General features: G+C 40.7%; 1 protein-coding gene across 1 annotated transcript in view; it reads left to right on the forward strand.

Moving 5' to 3' along the window:
- The window catches only part of MCF2L2 (MCF.2 cell line derived transforming sequence-like 2), a 280069-nt gene that overhangs the window by 147582 nt on the left and 115356 nt on the right, over positions 1–17131 (forward strand). The window contains exon 14 of the mRNA XM_069594515.1: positions 4819–4910. Coding sequence (XP_069450616.1) covers positions 4819–4910 — 92 coding nt within the window. The remainder of the gene's footprint in view (positions 1–4818; positions 4911–17131) is intronic.

A 17131-nucleotide genomic window follows, 5' to 3' on the forward strand; every position in this document is an offset into this window, starting at 1 on the left:
TTCCCCCTCAGTTAGTCTCTCTCATAAGGAAGCTTCAATAAGCCTCTTATCCTTCTCCATCAGAGGGCAGACAGACTGAAAACCATAATCACAGAAAACTAACCAATCTGATCACATGGACCACAGCCTTGTCTAACTCAATGAAAGTATGACCCATGCCATGTAGGGCCACCCAAGACAGATGGGTCATGGTGGAGAGTTCTGACAAAATGTGGTCTACTGGGGAAGGGGATGGCAAACCACTTCAGCATTCTCGCCTTGAGAACCCCATGAGCAGTACGAAAAGGCAAAAAGATAGGACACTGAAAGATGAATCCCCAGGTCAGTAGGTGCCCAATATGCTACTGGAGAAGAGTATAGAAATAACTCCAGAAAGAATGGAGAGACACAGCCAAAGCGAAAACAATACCCAGTTAGGGATGTGACTGGTGATGGAAGTAAAATCTGATGCTGTAAAGAGCAATATTACATAGGAACCTGGAATGTTAGGTCCATGAATTAAGGCAAATTGGAAGTGGTCAAACAGGAGATGGCAAGAGTGAACATTGACATTTTACAAATCAGCAAACTAAAATGGACTGGAATGGGTGAATTGAACTCAGATGACCATTATATCTACTACTGAGGGCAAGAATCCCTTAGAAGAAATGGAGTAGCCATGATGGTCAACAAAAGAGTCTGAAATGCATTACTTGGATGCAATCTCAAAAATGACAGAATGATCTCTGCTTGTTTCCGAGGCAAACCATTCAGTTTTACAGTAATCCAAGTCTATGCCCTGACCAGTAATGCTGAAGAAGCTGAAGTTGTATGGTTCTATGAGACCTTCTAGAACTAACACCCAAAAAAGATGTCCTTTTCATGATAGCGGACTGGAATGCAAAAGTAGGAAGTCAAGAAATACCTAGAGTAACAGGCTAATTTGGCCTTGGAGTATAGAATGAAGCAGGGCAAAGGCTAATAGAGTTTTGCCAAGAGAACACACTGGTCATAGCAAACACCCTCTTCCAACAACACAAGAGAAGACTACGCGTGGACATCACCAGATGGTCAACACCGAAATCAGATTGATTATATTCTTTGCAGCCAAAGATGGAGAAGCTCTATACAGTCAGCAAAAACAAGACTGGGAGCTGGCTGTGACTCAGATCATGAACTCCTTATTGCCAAATTCAGACTTAAATTGAAGACAGTAGGGAAAACCACCAGACCATTAAGGTATGACATAAATCAAATCCCTTATGATTATACAGTGGAAGTGAGAAATAGATTCAAGGGATTATATCTGATACACAGAGTGCCTGAAGAACCATGGACGGAGGTTTGTGACATTGTACAGGAGGCAGAGATCAAGACCATCCCCAAGAAAAAGAAATGCAAAAAGGCCAAATGGTTGTCTGAGAAGGCCTTACAAATGGCCGTGAAAAGAAGAGAAGTGAAAGGCAAAGAAGAAAAGGAAAGATACACCCATTTGAATGCAGAGTTCCAAAGAATAGCAAGGAGAAATAGGAAAGCCTTCGTCGGTGATCAGTGCAAAGAAATAGAGGAAAACAACAGAATGGGAAAGACTAGAGATCTCTTCAAGAAAATTAGAGATACCAAGGGAATGTTTCATGCAAAGGCACATTAAAGGACAGAAATGGTATGGACCTCACAGAAGCAGAAGATATTAAGAAGAGGTAGCAAGAATACACAGAAGAACTATACAAAAAAGATCTTCATGACCCAGATAATCACAATGGTGTGATCACTCACCTAGAGCCAGACATCCTGAAATGCCAAGTCAAGTGGGTCTTAGGAAGCATCACTATGAACAAAGCTAGTGGAAGCGATGGAATTCCAGTTGAGCTGTTTCAAATCCTAAAAGATGATGCTGTGAAAGTGTTGCACTCAATATACCAGCAAATTTGGAAAACTCAGCAGTGGCCACAGGACTGGAAAGGTCATTTTTCATTCAACAAGTTTTCATTCCAATCCCAAAGAAAGGCAATGCCAAAGAATGCTCAAACTACCACACAATTGCACTCATCTCACACACCAGTAAAATAATGCTCAAAATTCTCCAAGCCAGGCTCAATAGTACGTGAACTCTGAACTTCCAGATGTTCAAGGTGGATTTAGAAAAGGCAGAGGAACCGGAAATCAAATTGCCAACATCTGTTGGATCATTGAAAAAGCGAGAGAATTTCAGAAAAGCATTTACTTTGCTTTATTGACTACACCAAAGCCTTTGACTATGTGGATCACAACAAACTGTGGAAAACTTACAGAGATGGGAATACCAGACCACCTGACCTGCCTCCTGAGAAATCTGTATGCAGGTGAGGAAGCAGCAGTTAGAACTGGACATGGAACAACAGACTGGTTCCAAATCGGGAAAGGAGTACGTCAAGTCTGTATATTGTCACCCTGCTTATTCAACTTATATGCAGAGTACATCATGAGAAATGCTAGACTGGATGAAGCACAAGCTAGAATCAAGATTTCTGGCAGAAATATTAATAACGTCAGATATGCAGATGATACCACCCTTATGGCAGAAAGCGAAGAAGAATTAAAGAGACTTGATGAAAGTGAGAGGGGAGAGTGAAAAAGCTGGCTTAAAAGTCAACATTCAGCAAACTAAGATCGTGGCATCTGGTCCCATCACTTCATGGCAAATAGATGGGGAAACAATGGAAACAGTGAGATACTTTATTTGGGGGGACTCCAAAATCACTGCAATTGGTGACTGCTGACACAAAATTAAGAGATACTTGCTCCTTGGAAGAAAAGTTATGACCAACTTAGGTAGCATATCAAAAAGCAGAGACATTATTTTGCCAACCAAGGTCTGTTTAGCCAAAGCTATAATTTTTCCAGTAGTCAGGTATGGATGTGAGAGTTGGACTATAAAGAAAGCTGAGTGCTGAAGAATTGATGGTTTTGAACTGTGTTGTTAGAGAAGACTTTTGAGAGTCCTTTGGACAGCAGGAGATCCAACCAGTCCATCCTAAAGGAAATCAGTCCTGAATATTTATTGGAAGGACTGATGCTGAAGCTGAAACTGTAATACTTTGGCCACCTGATGTGAAGAACTGACTCATGTGAAAACACCCTGATGCTGGGAAAGATTGAGAGCAGGAGGAGAAGGGACGACAGAGGATGAGATGATTGGATGGCATTACCACGTCAATGTACATGAGTTCGAGTAAATTCTGGGAGTTGGTAATGAACAGGAAGGCCTGGCATACTGCAGTTCATGGGGTCGCAAAGATCGGACACAACTGAGCAACTGAACTGAAGTGAACTGAAGCTAAGGCTCTTTGATAATGTATGCTTCATATGTGGAAGAGCAAAACTTGAACTCTGGCAACATTGCTCCCACGTCCTTGCCTTTAACTTCACTGCTGTACTTAACAGAGTTAAGGGGAAGTGGTTCTCAGTCATGGGTATTGCCAATCAGTATATGCATTTCTAGCTTCCTGTTACTATGCCTAGAATCATTCAGGTTACAGAGATCCTGCAGAGAATGAGGAGCCCAATGAGTTGTCCATTGTTATAAAATAGGTTCAGCAGTCATACAACCTGGGGCGGCTATCTGTGCACCTCACTACAGATTTCAATGTACATGTTTAGAAAACCCGCAGAAAGATCAAGGGGCTTCCAGTTGGCTCAAAGAGGCTTGGGAGGGCCTGTGGAGGCAAGACAGTCAACCTCCATCAAGTCTGCCACACATAAGCATCCGGGTGGTATTGGTGACATTAGGTGGATGACATTTTGGCCATCGGACCTAGAAATGCTCATATCCTGTCCTGGGTTAATTGCGTGTATCCTGTGAGTTTCCCAAAGGGACTGTATATACAAGGGTGGTGACAAGTAAGAACGTAAAGTACCACTTAATTACTAGTCTTGTAGTCATCACCCCCAGGGCAGCCTTCTGGTAAAACTGGATTAGAAAGCTACAAATCTAACTAGGGCTTCTCCTCCCCAAATCCCAATCTTAGTGCCAAATGACTGTGGAGGTTGAAGACGGCTATTTCCCAGGCCTCTTAGTGCCCTGTGGGAAGGAGAGGAGGGAGAGAGAATGATTGAGAGGTAAGAGTAAGAGCAAGCCTGCCCAATTTCCTCCAGACTCAGCAGATTCTTCACACAGTCATCCTGTCCACTAATAAATGCAATTGCATCAGTTCTGGAATGCAACTGTTAGGTCATTAGGTTAGCAACAATTTCTGTCCTCTTACATAATCATAGTGTGTTTAAATGGTAAGATTTTAGTATTTTTCAAATTTTCTATTAGTAATCACTAATTAATTACCTGTATAATGGAAAGAATACACTATATAATGGAAAGAATATAATGGAAAGAATAGAGTGTGGTACCTAGAATTCAATCTTCCAATCCAAGAACAACATCAAGTGCAATGTTATACATTGCAAATGAAAATGCTAAAGCATCAGTGTATAAACAGAATCCATGAAGCTTAGAATAGTTAAGGAAGACTTCATGAAGAAAACAACTTTTTAACTGGGCCTTAAAAATGGGAATGATGGAAAGTATCATTTTTACCACATTACCTTGATTGATTGGTTGCTGTTTGATGTTTTCTGTGGTGCTGGGTATGACTTTTTTCTCTTTGGATCAAGTGCCTGGGATCAAAGACTCTCTTTTCTGCATCTCATCTTCACCTCCAATTTCATCTACTATTTTGAAAATCACTGTAGCAGCTCAATTAAGCTTTGTTAATCAACTGCATCAGCATGATCCAAGTCAGGGTAAGTGCTCTGAGTTATTAGCCAACTAGCCAAATTAATGGCAGGTTTCCTTTATCTCTCTAGTTCCTCAACAGAAAACATCTGAGGAACCTTATACAGAGACAGATTTAAACTCAGAGGAAAAGGAAGATGATGAGACTAAATCTGAAGTCAAGGTAAGATCACCTTTCCTTTACTGATAGAAATTTCTGACATGTATAAAAGTGCTGCCGTCAGTCAGTCAGTTCAGTCACTCAGCTGTGTCCCCATGACACAACTCTTTGCGACCCCATGAATCGCAGCATGCCAGGCCTCTCTGTCCATCACCAACTCCCAGAGTTCACTCAGACTCATGTCCATTGAGTCAGTGATGGCATCCAGCCATCTCATCCTCTGTCATCCCCTTTTACCTGCTGCCATAATTATCAATAAACCAATAAATTGTGTTTCCCTGTTTTATATGTATCATCACCCCCAGAAGATGTGCCCATAAAGGCACATAGCACAGTCTAGGGCTCCTAAGAGATGAGCTTTGTAGAATTTCTTCCTTTTCTTAATTGCAACTAAAAATGAAAAGCTGTTTGGTCGTACATAATGTGCTTGGGGCTTCCCAGGTGGCACTAGTGGTAAAGAACCACTAGTGCAGGAGACAGAAGAGACATGGGTTTGATCCCTGGGTCAGGAAGATGCCCTGGAGGAGGGCATAACAACCCACTCCCGCATTCTTGCCTAGAGAATCCCATGGATAGAAGAGCCTGGTGGGCTACAGTCTAAAAGGTTGCAAAGAGTCAGTCACGACTAAAGCAACTTAGCATAGCACACATAGCATAATGTACATGATTGTTGGTAGATAATGTTTTATTGAAGAAAAAATCATTTTATTCATTCCTGTAATCTGACTTCATATTTAAAATTGGTAGAACAGTGTATGCATATAAAAGAACATGACAAAATTGCATACAGCTACACACACACACACACACACACACACACACATATAGCTGATGAACTCTGAATAAGCACTGTGGATTGTGCCAGTCATTTTCTCGCTTTTAATACTATACTCTAGTTGTGTGAGATGTTAACATTTGAGGAGGTTGGGGAAAGAATTCATGGGACTTACCTATACATGTATTTGTAAACTCATGTGAATCTACAATTATTTCAAAATAAAAGTTTTTTTTTTTTTTTTAAAGCATAAGCTTTGGAATCTGGCAGACCTAGTTTAAGCAATATAACCTCTCTATACCTCAGTTTCTCATCTGTAAAACTGGTAATAATAACAGCTACCTCCTGAAACTGTTTCGAACATCAATAGAAAATTTGAAAATGGCCAAGCACTGCATAATTGTAAAGTAACGCTATATTCAAAAACCCAAGCAAAATGAATTATGAATAAATATCGCTGTTTAGCAACCCCAGCACAGGTCCCCTTTCCTCTGCCTCACTGAAAAATTAAATATCTGGCTGACTGAATGGTTCTGAAACAGAAGCCAGTAGACTGTGGGCTCAAATGTACTTCACCAATAGTTCATATTCATCATCAGCTCCTAATGTGTCCAAATCTAGGTTCCCCCAACAGAGAATCCACTGACCATTAAGGAGTCAGGCGGAAAGCAAGTCACAGGCTTTTCTTCCTAGAGGCAGAAACAATGTGGGAACTAGTTCCCAGCAGACTTTTCTTAGAAAGTTGCATTCTTCTGTGTTTGTTCAGCCATCCTTCTGTATTCCAGGCAGACGAGGGCACTGTTATTGCTGTTTTAGCATCCCTGATAGTTGTAGGTATTACATCACCATGTCTTCCAGCATTAGGAAACAGTTTGCAACTTCATACGGTCTTGTAAAAATTTTTTTTGTCAATGTCTTTGTCTGGCTTTGGTATCAGGGTAATGGTGGCTTCATAGAATAACTATGGGAGTGTTTCCTCCTCTTCAGCCTTTTGGAAAAGTTTGAGAATGATCAGTGTAAGTTCTTATTTGTATGTGTGGTAGAATTCCCCAGTAAAGCCCTCTGGTCCTGGACTTTTGTTTGCAAGGAGTTTTGATCATTATTATTATTATGGATTCTATCTCACTTTCAGTGATCAATCTGCTCAGATTATCTATTTCTTCTTGATTCAGTTTTAGCGGGCTGTATGTTTCTAAAAGCTTGTCGTTTCCTCTAGGTTGTCCAATTTGTTGGCATATAATTATTCATAGTATCATACAGTCTTGGTCAGATATTTTCTGAAATGGGCAAATGTAATTAAACTTCAACTGACTTAACATTCATGAAGTCTGTGAAATCATTAAGTTATATAAAAAGGGTTTAACTGTGATCACCTTCAAAACTGAGCATCAATCTACTCTTTTCTGTACCCTGGTCTCCAGAGAATGTCATCTTTGAAGGTGAGGTCTGTGTCAAGCGCACCAGAGCCCAGACTGGGTACCTGAACTCATATGTCATTGCATTGACTCACAATGTGATTTCAACTCATTTTGTATCTCTGTGACCTACTTTGCCTATCTTTAGACAGCATATTTATGACCTGCACACTTTTTTGTTATTTATTTTTAATTGAAGGATAATTGCTTTACAGTATTGTATTGGTTTCTACCAAACATAAACATGAATCAGCCATAGGTTTACCATACTTTATAAAGATGCCATGGGAGTTGTCAGTATGTAAAGGTTCTCATATATAAGAATTCAAATTAGAGTAAATTATTTCAATAATTGTAAACAATATGAGTGCTATTGTTTTATTTGTTGTAAAAGAAAAAAAAAGGAAATATTGTCAGTAAAATAAAGCCACCTTTCCTCAGGGAAAACCTCAAAGTATTTAAGGCCAAAGGTTTCTATAAGCTATATTTATCATTTACCCTGATATTACATACTGGTAAAAATAAACAGTGCAGGAACAAAGGTGGCTATAGACAGAGGCCAACAGGGTTGGAAAATGTTGAGTAGGATTCAGAAAACTCTAACCAACAAACCTCTGATTTCTTCCTTCTTCTGCTGTGCTGTTTGTTTAACTCAGGCTCCAAGCCCATCCTGCTAAGATGCTTGCTCCCACTGGGTTTAGGCAGATCACCAACAGCAGAGGTCCTCCTGAGCAGACACAGGTACAGGCTATCGCCATCCTTCTGTGCTTGTGTTGCCTTTTCCCTTGCTGTTGCCTTGTTTAGGCATTTAATGAAGGACTTTTCTCACAAGAACTTATATGTTAACAGTCAAGGTAGAAAAGCAAGCAGAGTAGGAACAGAGGCTGCCAAACTTCCTCATTTTGGAGAACAGTGGCATGTCAGACTTTTGCTTATAAAGCCTACAGCTATGAGAAGAGTAAGCAGAATACAGTCATGAACAATATAAGTAGGAAGATAGGAGATTTGTGCACTAAAGCCCCAAATCCTGGACCTAGAAATCAATTTAGAATCAGTGAAAGCAATTAGTGTTTCCCATGGTGGGCGGTATAACCAGGAAAATGATCATTCTAAAATATGTAAGAAAACTAGTAAGAAAAAAGGTAAATTAGAAAAGAAGGTTTAGATACATGCCTGGATTGTTCAAAACGGGGACAAGGAGGTTGAATGACACCAAGAACAATCACTGATGCTTGTGTTTTATGGCCACTGTCCAAAGCAGATGACCAGGATAGGAGGACACACATCTGCCTCCAGGTAACAATTCCGACATCTTTTAAGCCTTAGGCCAGGAACTCAAAGATGAAATGAAGCCACAGCCAGTTTAGGAGAGTGAATCATAAGGTTGTGATAAATGTTCCTCCTTGCCCTCAAGAGGAAATACTCATGGCGGGGGAGGGGGGGGGAGCTTTAAACCCAAATCATTCATGATTGCTGATGGAATCATTGATAATACCTGCAGGTAAGATCATGATACAATTTTATCATCATCAGAGAATTCATTCCCAAAAAAGGTGTCTCCGGTTCTGTGGCAGGAGGATCTCTGCCAGTTCACAAGAACTCGACAAGCTCAACTTGAGGAGGCAGCTGAGACTCATGGGGCAGTCTGGCAGCTGTGAAGGCATGCGCTTGGCCCCCTGACACTGTTTCTGGGAAATCCACAGTGGAGTCATTTGCTATGGCTGCTGGCAGTAGTGAAGTGGCTACTTTCTGTCCTTCATGTCACCAGTTGGAAGTTGAAAGCATGACTCACCGAGGCTGCTTTCCCTGGGCTGTGCATATCACTGCCTCTTTGAAGCTGCAAGGAAGCCAAAGGCTGATGAGAGTTTCTTTTTCTTGAACGCCAACCCTCAGGAAAAAGGAAGCGCTGTTGGCTGTGAGCACCATCAACAGTGTTTCTGGGCACCTATTAAAATAGCAAGGCCTTTTCAGGCTTCTGAGCAAACAGGCTCCTTCATAAAATTTTTTTAAAAGCATAAAAAGCCAAGGTAGAAAGAAAACTGAGGTGAGGGAATGGTTGCTACCCTGGCTGAGGGCCAGACATTATGCTGGGTCCTATGTATACCTGACTTCATCACTAGTCCTCAATTTGTGAGGAATTGTTTTATCTGTGATGCTGTTGAGACTCTGAGGAACTAAGTGAGTTTCCCCAGGGCTCACACATCCAGTAAATGATTGAATTGGAATCTGAAATTAGCAGTTTACCTAATCTTGCATTTACTTTTTTATCTAACCTATCTACGTTATAACTTACTTAATCTACCTAACTAGCAATTTACTTAACCTTTCATCTTCTAACTTTCCTCTTCTGCAAAATGCAGATAAATAAAGTGACCTCCAAGTGGCAGATTATATGAGTAATACATAGAAAGCACCTAGCATGATGCCTGGCATACAGAAGATTCTTAGTAATGTTAGTTTCCCATTTAATCCTATATTTATTTATAAACATAATAAACACAGAATAATCTGTGTAAGAGATGAAAAGAAGCTAAAAGAAGGTCAGATTCAGGTCTTAAATAGCTTCTCCTAATTTTGAATATGTATCTTTTTGCCAAATAATAACAGATCGTGGCCAAATTCAGTTCATTGCTTTCTCATTCTTCTGAATCCCAGAATCTTTCATTTACCTGTATCTCACCAAGAGAACTATGTGTACTGTAAGCACATTTCACTGTTCACTTTCTGTGATGTTTTAAAGTCTGCCCATTCTTAGAGATAAGAAGAAATTCAAAGAATCCACCAAATCTTGAGCTCCCCAGCCAAGCTCTCTGATCAGTTTCTAGAATGAAGATTCTTAAGGTTTCCTATGTACTACAACCCTGAGAAACTTATTCACAAAAGATTCTCAGGCTCCAGCCACAGAGATGCTAATTCAGGAGGTCTGGGGTAGGGTCCAGGAATCTGAATTTTTAACTTGTACATACAATGACTAGAATGAAGGTGGTGTAAGGACTGCACTTTTGTTCACATGGGGCTAGAGGCTATATGTGTAGGCCATTCAGATAAAGAAGAAATTATTAAGGTAAATATGGGTCTCATAGGCTAATACAGGGTCCAGAAGGTAGGAGAGTGAGGATGTGACTATATTCATCTATGAGAATGTATTTTTCACTGAAGGAACTACATGAAAAAAAAAAAAGGAATAACGGTAAGACCACTGTTGGCCTTGCTCTTTGGCCAATACAAAGTTGACCTGACTGAAATATTTGATGTGTCCAATTTTGGTGGCTTATTCAGCTCAATTTAATAAATATCAAAGCTATTGCTATGAGTCACATATGGGAAACAATTCTAACATGGGACCTAAACTCAAGAAACTTGTAAGTTTCAGGGGAGAAACAACCTATTTCTAATAATTTATGATACAAAGCAGAATGACATACCTCTGGTAAAAGGAATATCATGTATTAGAAGGCAGAAGTTTGAGTAAGCTCATGGACATAAGTTTGAGTAAGCTCCGGAAGTTGTTGATGGACAGGGAAGCTCGGCATGCTGCAGTCCATGGGTTTGCAAAGAGTCGGACACGACTGAGCAACTGAACTGAACTGAGAAGGCAGAAGAGGGGACAGTTCATAACAAGTATGTTGGGAATGTTTTTTCAAAGAAGGTGGCATTTGAGCTTTAAAGAATAAATACAGAGTGCCAGTCTGGATTCCTGGTGTTATATAGCAGTTTCCCACTAGCTAGCTATTTTATACATGGTAGTGTGTATAGGTCAGTGCTACTCTCTCAGTCTGTCCATATTCTCCCTCTGGTGCTCTGTGACAACCTAGAGGGGTATCAAGAGGGAGGGGATAGATACTTATGGCTGATTTCCATTATCAGACACATATAGATGCTTATAGCTGATTTCTATTGTTGTACGGCTGAAACCAACACAACACTGTAAAGCATGTATCCTCCAACTGAAAATTTTAAAGAAAGAATAAATGCAACTTTGAACATGATGCAGTTGAAGGCACCGAGGTGAAAAGGCTACAAGCTGTGCAATTCCAACTCTAGGACGTTCTTGAAAAGGCAGAACCCGTGGAGACAGCAAAAGATCAGTGGTTGCCAGGGGTTAGTGGGGAGGAGGGATAAATAGGCAGAGCACAGAGGAATTTTAGGGCAGAAAAGTACTTTATGATCTGTCAGTGCAGGTTCTTGTTTGCAGCAAGTATACCCTCTGGGGAGATGACAGTGGGGGCTGGGGACAAGGGATCTCTGCCTTCCATTCACTTTTGCATGGAACCTAAAACTGCTTTGAAAAATAAAACCTATTTTAAAAAAAGAATAAATGCAACCTTGAAAGGTAGATAAGACAGAGAAGGCCAGTCCTGGATGGGGAAGGAGTAAAGCCTCAGAAATCTGAAGGGAGCATAACTATTATGGGAATAGTCCAAGAAAACTGGAAAGGTAGACCAAAGACAGGTTGCTTAAGGCTTTGGTTGAGGATTTTTGCCAACAAGGGCACCTGTGTACTGGCATGACATCAATACAGCAATGGAGAGTAAATTAGATGAAGACAGGCAGGCTGACCACCTGCCAGCAGTTGTCACAGTCTAGCTGAGATTTCGATGTTGAGAGCCTACTAATGGCAGTGGCAAAAAAAGAAGGTGGACAGAGATCATATCCATTAGTCCAGATGTTCTGCTGCACCCTCCCCACCAGCAATACTCTAGACTGTTCAAGAAAGTTTGACAAATGAAGGAATAGATCAAGGCAGAGAAATAAGAGGATAGATTTAATGGGGAAGGAAAGGAAAATATTCACGAGCCCTTCAAGTTTTTCATCTTGGATCCCTCAGGAGATGAATTTGTTAGCTAACATAGAGCACTCAGCTCAGTTCAGTTCAGTCACTCAGTCATGTCTGACTCTTTGCCACCCCATGAACTGCAGCACGCCAGGCCTCCCTGTCCATCACCAACTCCCAAAGTTCACCCAAACTCATGTCCATTGAGTCAGTGATGCCATCCAAACATCTCATCCTCTGTTGTCCCCTTCTCTTCCTGCCCCCAATCCCTCCCAGCATCAGGGTCTTTTCAAATAAGTCAGCTCTTCGCATCAGGTGGCCAAAGTATTGGGGTTTCGGCTTCAACATCAGTCCTTCCAATGAACACTCAGGACTGATCTCCTTTAGGATGGACTGGTTGGATCTCCTTGCAGTCCAAGGGACTCTCAAGAGTCTTCTCCAACACCACAGTTCAAAAGCATCAATTCTTTGGTGCTCAGCCTTCTTCATAGACCACCTCTCACATCCTTACATAACTACTGGAAAAACCACAGCCTTGACTAGATGGACCTTTGTTGGCAAAGTAATGTCTCTGCTTTTGAATATGCTGTCTAGGTTGCTCATAACTTTCCTTCCAAGGAGTAAGTGTCTTTTAATTTCATGGCTGCAATCACCATCTGCAGTGATTTTGGAGTCCCAAAAAATAAAGTCTGACACTGTTTGCACTGTTTCCCCATCTATTTCCCATGAAGTGATGGGACCAGATGCCATGATCTTCGTTTTCTGAGTGTTGAGCTTTAAGCCAACTTTTTCACTCTTTTCTTTCACTTTCATCAAGAGGCTCTTTAGTTCTTCTTCACTTTCTGCCATGTCTGGTGACATCTGCATATCTGAGGTTATTGACACTTTCTGCCATGTCTGGTGACATCTGCATATCTGAGGTTATTGATATTTCTCCTGGCAATCTTGATTCCAGCTTGTGCTTCTTCCACCCCAGCGTTTCTCATGATGTACTCCGCATACAAGTTAAATAAGCAGGGTGACAATATACAGCCTTGACGTACTCCTTTTCCTATTTGGAACCAGTCTGTTGTTCCATGTCCAGTTCTAACTGTTGCTTCCTGACCTGCATATTGGTTTCTCAAGAGGCAGGTCAGGTGGTCTGGTATTCCCATCTGTTTCAGAATTTTCCACAGTTTATTGTGATTTCAGTTCAGTTCAGTTCAGTCACTCAGTCATGTCCTACTGTTTGTGACCCCATAAATTGAAGCATGCCAGGCCTCCCTGTCCATCACCAACTCCCGGAGTTCTCTCAAACTCACGTCCATCGAGTCAGTGATGCCATCCAGCCATCTCATCCTCTGTCGTCCCCTTCTCCTCCTGCCCCCAATCCCTCCCAGCATCAGAATCTTTTCCAATGAGTCAACTCTTTGCATGAGGTGGCCAAAGTATTGGAGTTTCAGCTTTAGCATCATTCCTTACAAAGAACACCCAAGACTGATCTCCTTTAGAATGGACCGGTTGGATCTCCTTGCAGTCCAAGGGACTCTCAAGAGTCTTCTCCAACACCACAGTTCAAAAGCATCAATTCTTCGGTGCTCAGCTTTCTTCACAGTCCAACTCTCACATCCATACATGACTACTGGAAAAACTATAGCCTTGACTAGACGGACGTTTGTTGGCAAAGAATTGTTACACTAACATTTATGTATTAAAGTTAAAATCACATGAAATCAAACAGCCTGAGAAAATTTGGGATGTATGGGCAACTTCCTTTCAATGTCCTAGGCTTACTTATTTCCTTCACATTTTCTTGTTGGGGAATGGCAGAAAGGTATCCTGTGACATATTCCCTACTTTCTGATATTTTTAACAGAACTATAGACCTGCATATCATTGGTAAAACAATGTTTGCAGTTTTTTGAGAAGACATTTCCTTCCATAAACAAATATTATAAGTAATGTTTAGATACTAGTGCAACCTATGAAAGGCAATTTAACCAGTAAGAACAGTGAACTAATTACTAACAATTCTAGCTGGGAAATTCAAGATCTTAGATATAAGAGACCCTAGAAAAATTTTGTAAAGTTTACATCTGGGACTCATTTCCTTATCTTTCTCTAGTTGTTTCCTCTTTCCACAAAGCTTCTGGACCACTAATGCCTGTCTCCTCAATCTTGCTCTTCCCCTCCAAAGGGCTTCAGTCTGTAAAATGTTCTAAAGTCTTCCTCTTCTGCCTCCTCTCTTCTCCCCTCCCTCTCGGAAGCTTCCTCCCAATACAGCTGGTCTGGACCAGAGGTGAGAGAAATCTGAATGAGCTAGTTCACAGCAATGCATGGCTGAGTGACTGGCAGTCCCTTAACCCTTCTGCAAATACTTGGCATCTTTTAAAAGGGACTGACTGCCCCTTTTATCCAAAGGAATTTTTGGACTGTGGCTTCTTCAGTGAAGTGTAGGAAAAAGTGTGCTGGAAAAATGTCTGGGAGAGGGAGAAAATAGGCTGGAACAGCTGGCTAGGGATTCCCTGGAAGGATAGGTTCTCTAATTGGTTCCTGTTCAGAAGTCCTTCCTATTCTCCACATTAGAACCCACTGAACCTCAAAAATCAGTGGGGTGGGTTTTCCCCTTTCCTGGTAGTTCCAGCAATGGAGAGGGCAGGCTATTTCCTCCCAAGCTGATATTTTTCACTCTGAGAAATACAGAGTGAAGGTCATCCTAGACTGAGGCTGGAGGTTTCCTTTCCCTCCTGCTCTCCTCCTCTAAGCCATGCCAATCTATTTTATTCAGAGGTTCTTACTTTCCATACCTCTTTTGCTTTTTTGGGTTTTCATTATTAATTTACAGTGCCAGAAGAGGCTTAACCTTAAACACTTCTTGTAATGATCACTCTTCATACTTTAAATAAATAGGGTAGGACTTCCCTGCTGGTTCAGTGGCTAACACTCTATGCTCCCAATATAGGGGGCCCAGTTTCAATCCCCAGTCAGGGAACTAGACCCTGCATGCTGCAACTAAGACCCAGTACAGCTAAGTAAATAAACAAATATTTTTAATAAAAATAAATAAATAATGAAGAGGGTGGTTCAGCTCCTTATCTGCCTTCCATTTTCTCTCTCAGAATTAGGCCTAGCAGCTTTCCTTTTTAAGAAATGTGATAATAAACAGTGCTGCGATGAACATTGGGGTACATGTGTCTCTTTCAATTCTGGTTTCCTCGGTGTGTATGCCCAGAAGTGGGATTGCTGGGTCATAAGGTAGTTCTATTTGCAATTTTTTAAGGAATCTCCACACTGTTCTCCATAGTGGCTGTACTAGTTTGCATTCCCACCAACAGTGTAGGAGGGTTCCCTTTTCTCCACACCCTCTCCAGCATTTATTGCTTGCAGATTTTTGGATCACAGCCATTCTGACTGGTGTGAAGTGGTACCTCATTGTGGTTTTGATTTGCATTTCTCTAATAATGAGTGATGTTGAGCATCTTTTCATGTGTTTGTTAGCCATCCGTATGTCTTCTTTGGAGAAATGTCTATTTAGTTCTTTGGCCCATTTTTTGATTGGGTCATTTATTTTTCTGGAGTTGAGCTGCATAAGTTGCTTGTATATTTTTGAGATTAGTTGTTTGTCAGTTGCTTCATTTGCTATTATTTTCTCCCATTCAGAAGGCTGTCTTTTCACCTTGCTTATATTTTCCTTTGTTGTGCAGAAGCTTTTAATTTTAATTAGATCCCATTTGTTTATTTTTGCTTTTATTTCCAGAATTCTGGGAGGTGGATCATAGAGGATCCTGCTGTGATTTATGTCTGAGAGTGTTTTGCCTATGTTCTCCTCTAGGAGTTTTATAATTTCTGATCTTACATTTAGATCTTTAATCCATTTTGAGTTTATTTTTGTTTATAATAGCCAGGACATGGAAACAACCTAGATGTCCATCAGCAGATGAATGGATAAGAAAGCTGTGGTACATATACACAATGGAGTATTACTCAGCCGTTAAAAAGAATTCATTTGAATCAGTTCTGTTGAGATGGATGAAATTGGAGCCGATTATACAGAGTGAAGTAAGCCAGAAAGAAAAACACCAATACAGTATACTAACACATATATATGGAATTTAGGAAGATGGCAATGACGACCCTGTATGCAAGACAGGGAAAGAGACACAGATGTGTATAACGGACTTTTGGACTCAGAGGGAGAGGGAGAGGGTGGGATGATTTGGGAGAATGCCATTCTAACATGTATACTATCATGTGAATTGAATCGCCAGTCTATGTCTGACGCAGGATGCAGCATGCTTGGGGCTGGTGCATGGGGATGACCCAGAAAGATGTTATGGGGAGGGAGGTGGGAGGGGGGTTCATGTTTGGGAATGCATGTAAGAATTAAAGATTTTAAAATTTAAAAAAAAAATAAATTAAAAAAAAAAAAAAGAAATGTGATAATATAATAAGCCATACTTTTAAATTACCAGATACTATCTCTTTAAAAGAGCTGGAGATGAAGTTGCTCTCTGAGCATTCCTAAAATCATAATGAGAAATCACTTAATTTCAGGGAAAAACTAATTTGATTCTGTTTCAGATGTTGCTGTCTCTTTTGGGGGGAAAAACGTTAATAATCAATTGAAAATTAGCTCTTGATAATATTTACAATGTAAGTTTTAAAAAGATAGATTCTTCAGAGAAATTGAGATAAAAAAAATTTTTTTTTACAAAATTCCTTTAGGTTTGGCATTTAGCCTATTTTTTTCGAGTTTTGAAAATATGTCTTTCTTCAAAATACAGGGGAGACAAAACAATCAGATTCTATGTTGAGTAGATATAGGAAGTCATGATTAAAGGTGATTCAGGAAAAACTGCATGTGGGTTGGTGTCACTTTGAAACCAGGGAGCGGCTAAGGTACCAGGAGTGATGCAGGGCCTGGAGCAGCTACCAGCCTGCCTGCCTCAATGAACATAGTAGGAGGGGGTTCCCCACCTGATTGGCCTCCCAAAGGAGTAGTTTATGCGTTGGTTCCCTTTTACAGCACCAGTTGACTGAGAAAATCCCTTCTTTGGGATGCCCTGGGGTATTTCCAAGTCAGGGTGACTGAAGGAAAACAGGATATGATTTCACAAGAAACTTGTTCTGCTTTCAAATCACCTCATTTTATAATTCATTCAGTGAGGCTTGTAAGGAAACCCTAACAGAGAAATAAGCAGCAATTGGTGGGTTGGTCTGTGGTCAGTTTTCTTGGCTCATTATTTGAATCAAAGGACCAATATTTGAAAGTAAGCATTTA

The sequence above is a fragment of the Ovis canadensis genome, chromosome 1 (assembly GCF_042477335.2).
Source record: "Ovis canadensis isolate MfBH-ARS-UI-01 breed Bighorn chromosome 1, ARS-UI_OviCan_v2, whole genome shotgun sequence".
In the NCBI taxonomy this organism is placed as follows: Eukaryota; Metazoa; Chordata; class Mammalia; order Artiodactyla; family Bovidae; genus Ovis; species Ovis canadensis.